The sequence below is a fragment of the Octopus bimaculoides genome, chromosome 4 (assembly GCF_001194135.2).
Source record: "Octopus bimaculoides isolate UCB-OBI-ISO-001 chromosome 4, ASM119413v2, whole genome shotgun sequence".
In the NCBI taxonomy this organism is placed as follows: domain Eukaryota; kingdom Metazoa; phylum Mollusca; class Cephalopoda; order Octopoda; family Octopodidae; genus Octopus; species Octopus bimaculoides.
Window position 1 is genome coordinate 18,899,761 of NC_068984.1, and position 8,370 is coordinate 18,908,130.

Consider the following 8,370-nt stretch of genomic DNA (forward strand, 5'->3'; position numbering starts at 1 on the left):
GGCACTACCTTGAAGAATTTTTAGTCGAATGTATTGACACTAGAATTTTTTTTTCTACTTGTTGCAGTTATTAGACTGCGGTCATGCTGGGGCACCACCTTGAAGAATTTTTAGTCGAATGTACTGACTCCAGAATTTTTCAAATGATTTTCAACCAGCACACGAAGTTAAGCCTAGAAGGTATCTTCACATGCTAGAAACAACAGCCAGATCTCTTGAAATTTTTTTATAACCCCTTCGGTTTTCTTTATTTTCAAAAAATCTTTTTACTTGTTTCAGTCATTGGACTGCGGCCATGTTGGAGTACCAGCTTGAATTTTTGGCCACAGAAAAGTCAGCATTTTAGAATATATATTTAAAATCTTTTGTTTCCTTCTCTCTGCACTTATAGATTAATGAGAACAAGTTGACCTTTTAAACTTTCTCTGGCTGTTGAAGGTCTAACAGAAGGCTGGTCGTTCAAACGTACTTCTTATCGAAGTAGTTGTATGCTGTCAACTTAATGTGACAGTCCCATGAAGGGAATGATACTACTGTTGTTTAGCCTTAGGAAGCTGCACCGCTTCCTGTCGGCCTTGACGCATTTCCTGTGTCCTTATGTTTACAAGGGGGAGACAAGCACCTCCACCCAGCTAAGCCTGCATCCAGAGACATGTTTCTGAGTCTTTGCTCGTCATCAGTCTGGAGTAGCATGACCTGCTAGTTGAAGATGCCTGTCTTCCCCCTTGTAAACATAAGGACACAGGAAATGTGTCAAGGCCGACAGGAAGCAGTGCAGCTTCCTAGGTCTAAACAACAGTAGTATTATTCCCTTCATGGGACTGTCACATTAAGTTGACAGCATACAACTACTTCAACGTATCACTACTGCATAAATCTTTCTGAGAGATTTAGAAATGTATTATTTCGTACTTCTTATCGTTTGCCTAAATAGGGAGATGAGTGTTTCTCCATAAAAATGACAATTTCTGGTTTTTGTGAAGAAAAAACATGTCAGAGACGTGTTATATTTACTTTCATTTTGTGTGTATATATAATCATTCAAACGTACTTCTTATCGTTTTTATGTTGCTACACATTTCTTGAAGTAAATGCTTTCCCTTTTGCTAGAATTCAGACAATACGTACATTAAGTAGTAAAGAATCTTGTATTCTGTTATTCTATTATTGATGTTAAAGGTTGAATTTATTTTCATTTTCAAACTTTAGAATTATTTTAAAAATGATGAAAATAACTGGAACACACAGAAATTACCATTGTAAGGGACATAGATGTTTTGACACTGTTTTTCAATTGAATTAGTTTTGTTTACTTAAAAATCGGCATTTTGGAAAATAATTTTTTTTTTACAACCACAATTTCCGTTTTTGTTTATATGAAATTATTTAAAAAAAAATTGTAAGATTTGGCTGTTATTTCTAACATGTGGAGAGACCTGCTAGGCTTAACTTCACGCGCTGGTTCAAAATCACCATAAAAGATTCTGGGGTCGAGACATTCGACTAAAAATTCTTCAAGGTGGTGCCCCAGCATGGCCGCAGTCCAGTGACAGAAACAAGTAAAACGATTTTTTGAAAATAAAAAAAAGCGAAGAATAACCAAAAAGCATAACCGAGGCGAGGTTATAAAAAAAATTTCAAGAGATTTGGCTGTTATTTCCAGCTTGTCGAGAGACCTAGGTTTAACTTCATACGCTGGTTGAAAATCATCTAAAAAAATTCTGGAGTCGATACAATCAACTATAAATTCCTCATGGTAGTGTCCCAGCATGGCTGCAGTCTAATGACTGCAACAAGTAAAAAGAAAAGCAAATATGAAGCTTAAAAGATTTTCTGGGTCCCAAACAGCATCTAGAAATTCTTTAAGGTCGTGACCCAGCATGGCCGGCCGCACTCTAATAACTGCAACAAGTAAAAAAAAAATTCTGGAGTTGATACATTCAACTAAAAACTCTAAAAACGAAAAAATAACCGAAAAGTATAACCGTGGGGCTTTTGTCCTAAGGGATTTTTGTCCGAGGGGCTTTTGTTTGGACCCCGAAAATCACACAACCGAACTGGAGTTTCTGAGACTATTATAGCCATCAAAAACGGATATTCTTTCAGGATGTTTTAAAATATATGTTGTTACATTTTAAAGATCAAACTTCTCATATCTTATTGATGTAACCATCAATTATAGGAGAGTAACTTAAGAATAGCGCCTCTTTGCTATAAACCGTATTACATGTAATTTCTTTTTCGTTGATCTTATTGACATAATTAAATACATTTAATTTAGAAATTAGGAACAATTACCATAGAATATAATGTTTTAAAATAAAAGGATTGTTGAATTCTCAGCGAATTTGTTATATAATTGGTTATGAACTGTGATAGCCAAGGGATATTGCCATGCCATCGCAAAAATTGTAGGCTGGGTGTAACTATAGAGCAGCACATAACTTGCGAGCAGAACGAGAAAGTAGTCGGGTTTAATAGAAAAAAAAAATCAGAATGACTTGAGAAGAACAAGTGCCAGAATCGCTTAGAGAGTCAGACAGAATGTTTCATGGTATTTGTTCCAACTCTCAAATCCCGCTGAGCTCACTTTAGCCTTTCATTCTATCAGGAATCTATAATATATATATATATATGTGTGTGTGTGTGTGTGTGTGGCAAAACTCAAGCATAAAGATTTAAAAACCAATACTGAAGTGGGAAATCAAATAAAATACATGTGAAGATATAATAAAATATCCTCTAAAGAAAAAAACCCCAAGACACTAATGCAAGGCTGCAGATTGACGGAACTGTAAACATGTCGGACCGAATGCTTTATGATGTTGTATTCCGGTTCTCTGTTTTGATTTTAAGTCCCTGGCCAACTCGAGTGGTAAACACAACCCCTCACCCGGTGTAGGAGCGCCTGGCATCTTGTGGCTTTAGTGAAGACCATTGTGTGGTATGCATTTGGGTCAGGTCTCTGGTTTGAAGATATCTTCCTCCTTCCAGTCTCAGAGGACCTATAAAGGGTTATGAATACCACCGTCTATTCCGTCTAAAAAAAGAATTGAAGAAGCATTGAATTATATTTGAAAAAGAAGTGAAAGGGAGAGAGAGTGAGACTGCACTCGAATGGCGTGTTCACTAGAGATAGTTAATTGGCTACCATGAAATCACAGAAAAATATCCATTAGAAAGAATGCTTTGTTCTAGATTAGTAAATTGAAATTTGGGAGAAATAATTGATAATTTGTACGAATTCAAATGAAATTGTTTTTTTCAATCCTTTTGTTCCATTTTAAAATGCGATCAAATAAAATGATATGAGAGATAATAACGAAAGAAGCGCCGAAAAAAGTGAATTCAGCTACATATATTCGATTTCACCAAGAACAGTATGACGCTTATGATAAGCACAACGGCGCTCTTAAAAGTTCGGCCATTTTCATTTTTCGATACTGTTCCTGTTTCTCTAATTTGGTGAAGTTTCACTTTGGAAATAACATTTCATTATTTCATTCCGAAAATATATATATAAAACGTCATGAGTCTTCAGGTTCCTTCTGTATAACAAAGTCCGTCTCGCTTTGCATAATTATTTAAAATGAGTTTAATTTGCGTAAGTAAAGACATTGTAAAGAACTTGAATTTTTAATGGTTGGTCTTTTATTTTAATGGCTAGTCTTTTATTTTCACTTAAACTGATTTTTTTTTTCGGTTTTATTTCAATATCAAAATTAGTTTAAATATTTAAATATAATTTTATATATTTACTTCTTTCGATAAATTCCTTGCTATCCTAATTTTCAATTGGAAACTTTAAACGTCTATAACGGTTTGGGGGTTGTGAAGGAAAGAAAAAAAAAATGGCATCAGCGATTGAATGATACATCTATATGAACACCTTAGATTTTATTCTAGTAATCGTGAAATCGTTCGATATATAGCTGACGATCGAAGATATGATAGTTAATAGACGGATAAATGGATTGTTTATTTGAGAAGAGTTAACGTAAATTATAGATGACTACCATAAAATACCTATTGATACGAATAAGGGATCCATTCCAGTTGCGCTAACAGCTAATTAGTGGAATGACTGCTGTATTATTTTATATTCATTGTGATATTATTGGTACTTTTAAAAGAATGGTTAAACGGTAACACGATTTTGACATTTAAGTGTTCAGTATTTGAAGAAGTATCGTTGATATTAGCAACATGAAAGTTGTAATAAAAACGCGTGGAATGAAACGGCCGAGTTAAAAATTTAGCAATATGGCGAATCTCTAGTTTGTTGGAATTAATGAAATGAGGTTACAATTAGTAATTGTCATTAAGACACTTCAATACTCTGAGACACTTAATGGCAAAAGTTATTTTAACCGCAAAAGGTACGATGGGAGTGGTGGTGGGGTTTAAAATGCGAATTACAAGTGTTTCTGGAATGTGGAATACTATAAAATAATGGAAAGACTAATAATAATTGTAGCAGCTATCTCTCCTCTCTCAAGGAGCGGAATGAGATATTTGAAAAGTATGGATTTTCTAAACAAAAAAATATATTTTGAGCGATTTACAAGTGTTTTGCAATGTGGAATACGATAAAATGTTGAAAAATGTCAAGAAAGAGAAAAAAAATCCATTTTATTCGTAACAGCTAATCCGAAAGTCCGCCCACTTAAAAATCGATAAAAAAGATTATATAACTTTTTCATGTAAATCTTATAATATATTCGGTGGTATTTTTGAAATATATTTTCTTTAACAATGTCGTTGGCATTCGGAATCATATATTTTACTTCAATAAATTACATGTTGTGTTAAGGAGTGATATAGATGTATAAATTTAGTAGTCGTCCTTTGGCGTATACAAATACGTGTTTAATGTATCATTTATTATTTTTTTTCCCCCATACAGTCAGAAGACTCGAAATTAACTGAGAATACAACAAAGGAAGTGAAAAATGTTCCAGCCAGTCCAGTCGTTGGCGATGTAAATATATAAAATCCAATATATTTTAACTGATTCATCCAACACACACACATGCATGTAACACAATTTAGACATTTATGTCTGCAGAAGCCATTGCAGCATTTGCTAATATCAGCTTCCAACGACCCTGACAATATTGAAGTAATTACTGTTTTGTAGATGCTATTATCGCAAGGAACAAAATGCTAAGAGACATTTCGTTCGTCTTCACGTTCAAATGCTGCCGAGATCGACTTTGCCATTCATCCTTTCGGGGTTCGATAAATAAGTACCAGCTTAGCACTCGGGACAAGGTAACCAGTTCCTCCCACCCCAAAATGCTGGCCTTTTGCCAAAATTTTAAACCATTATTCTCCGTCGAAGCAATGCGGATTGAAGGCAACTTGTAGACTATACATGGTATTTTCTTCAAGGCAGCTTCAAGAAAATCTTTTTACAAAAATCGGCATTTTTGATTACCATGCAGTAATATCCAATATCAAGAGTCCAGTTTAACAGGCAAGACCACAAATTAATTACAAGTATAATGAATTTGCTTTGTTTACGTTCACCACAAATATAAAACAGAACATTACATATTACAATAAAGAATCTTGCAACATAATCACGAGGGCATTAATTGAATTATTAGCAAGACTTTTCTTTAGGCTGAGAGTAAAATTCAACTATAGATTACGTTTAACTTTGTAGAAATACCACATAAAAGTCAACAGTGTACTCATTACATATCTGGTACATGGCACAAACATCACACAGCCATACACCTAGTTTGTATGCACTAAACAAGCTTCTTCATAAATGGGAAAATAATCCATCTTTAACTCTTTGCCTGTCTTGTGTATCACACATGATACTCAGGAATATTGCTCTGATGTCCATGCATCATATATGATATATATTCCCAACTTAAAACTTATGAAATGAAGGCTTTATATCATTTCAGAATGTGTGAAATATTCTGAGAAAAGCAAACAGGGGCCAACTAAAAATTTGAAAACAAGCATGGACATTTAGGACAAACTTAAGAAAATGCTTTGGATGAGCTGCACTGGCTTGACTGACACTATCTGACATGTTTCTGCTCAGCTTCTGAGCCTCACGGCAGAACTTGGCTCAATGTGGTGCCATCATTCACAACTGTCACTCAACTTGATAGCAATTGTCTGCATATTGATGTTTCCCTGAAGCTTGGCCTCCAGAGCTGTGAGACTTGTGAATGTTACTGTGGATCTACTGTGGATTCTTTTGGCTTCCACCCACTGTCATGCCATCATAATGCTGGCTGCCTTCCACACCATGCAACCCTTAACAAAGTTATAAAGCATGGCCTAGATATTGCAGGTTTCCCTTCACAGCTCAAGCCAGTGGGGCTAGACCAAAGGAATGGTTAAAAGTCTGACAGTATGACAATTTTCATGTTCTGTGGCAGTAGGAGCCACTTCTGGGATGCCACATGCTGTGACAACTTAGTATGTTCAGCTACCAGCCCAGGCTGAAAAAAGCAAATTGTCAAGGTATCAGTCACTTTCTGACAGGTTCATAGTCAAGCCTGTAGCAGTGGAGACCTTCAGCTTTCTCGGACCATATCCCTGTTCACTACTATTGGTGTGTAGATTGCTGTCCACATGTGTGAGCCCTGCGAGTCAGAGTGGCTATTCCAGTGCATCTCCCTGTCCATTCCCCCTGGAACAACACCTTTTCCATTTTGTCTGCTTGGATCATAAGGCAGTCTGACACATTCCATCTTTAATATAGCAATGACACTGGCAGCAACAATAACAATTAAATTCAAACCAAAGAGAGACCCTCTGCATGGTTGCCTATATATCAAAATGTTATTCTACTTAATTTTACCCCTGCTACAATGGGCAATGGGATCTGCTACTTTAAACCTGGTCACTGTACATGGTAACTCCAAGTATGACTTGGTAGCATATACCTTGCTTTTGCTAATTATTTTAGGTACCTACATAGTCACAAGCAGACAGAGACACCATCTCAGCTTTCCCACTTGTAAACCAGAGAATCTCTCTCTCTCAAATATATAAATAGATGTGCTTTTAAGTTGGTTTTCTTGTATATCTAACTTATCTGTCCTATACTGTTTTCTTTTAATGTTATATTATGAAATTAAAACATTAGCCTATTTTTTTCTATACCACAGATATAATTAACAGAGCATGTTTGATCTACTGTTTTAGCGATACTTCCCTCTCTGTGTGCGTGTATGTATACATACATGTGTAAGTGCATATATATACATATGTGAGTTCTTGCAATTTGTTTGAGACACTCAAATTCCCAAATCCATTATCAACATTTTTAAACCTTTCAGAATTTTATCTGGATAAAGTAATGTTGGTGTAGGTTACTATGTCCTAACAGAATGCAGGACCAAAATAACTAGTGGAAACAACAGAAAAATTTGTAATTTATATGCCAACAGTCAAATGTTGTTTTGTTTGTGACTTGTGTATGTTATCTGTGTGTTAATCATTTATTTTTTGGGGGAAATCTGTATAGAGTAGAGGTGTTGTTTGTTAATATTTTCCTATGTAGTTTTATTCTGTGTTTGGTGATGTAGCACACTACAATTTTTCATTTTGGAAATTTTGCGTTTCAGACAACTTGTAAGAAATTCATGCCAAAACATGAAAATAAATCCTAACAAAAGCATAATTCTAGAATACAATCAGAAACATTTGCATTTGAGAGACTTTCAAGCTCTTAATTACTTCTCATGTATCCCATTAAGAATATTACTGTGGATATCTTGACAATACCCTTTATTTTTTATTTTATCCATTCCTTATCAGGTCGGAGCAGTGGGAAAGAAAAGTAAAATGAAGAAGATTGAAAGCTTGAAGATTCTGAAATCAAAGAAGGGATCTAATAGTGCAGCACATCTTGTCAGGAAATCAGAAGAAAAACCAAGTGTGGTGCACATAGAAATTAAACCAGTAAGTATAGTTCATACCAGTTCTTGAGTAACTTGAGTGAATATGTATATGAGGGACGCTGAAAAGTTCCTAGCTTTAAAGGTATTGCAAAAAGCCTGATTGGAGGCCCAACTGCCAAAGTTCTTTTGCAGGGCTTAGAAAAATTGAAAGACTGCTGCAGTAAGTGTGTGAACCTGAGAGGGGAATATCTTGTCATCATCATCATCATCATCGTTTAACGTCCGCTTTCCATGCTAGCATGGGTTGGACGATTTGACTGAGGACTGGTGAAACCGGATGGCAACACCAGGCTCCAGTCCGATTTGGCAGAGTTTCTACAGCTGGATGCCCTTCCTAACGCCAACCACTCAGAGAGTGTAGTGGGTGCTTTTACGTGTCACCCGCACGAAAACGGCCACGCTCGAAATGGTGTCTTTTATGTGCCACCCG

The 8,370-nt window shown here is 35.7% G+C and overlaps 1 protein-coding gene across 3 annotated transcripts in view; it reads left to right on the top strand.

The window, feature by feature from the left end:
• The window catches only part of LOC106881343 (uncharacterized), a 153,719-nt gene that overhangs the window by 113,911 nt on the left and 31,438 nt on the right, over nucleotides 1–8,370 (top strand). For all 3 annotated transcript variants that reach the window (XM_052966923.1, XM_052966924.1, XM_052966925.1), the window contains 2 exons: nucleotides 4,907–4,981; nucleotides 7,798–7,941. In XM_052966923.1, the coding sequence (XP_052822883.1) occupies nucleotides 4,907–4,981; nucleotides 7,798–7,941 (219 nt within the window). The remainder of the gene's footprint in view (nucleotides 1–4,906; nucleotides 4,982–7,797; nucleotides 7,942–8,370) is intronic.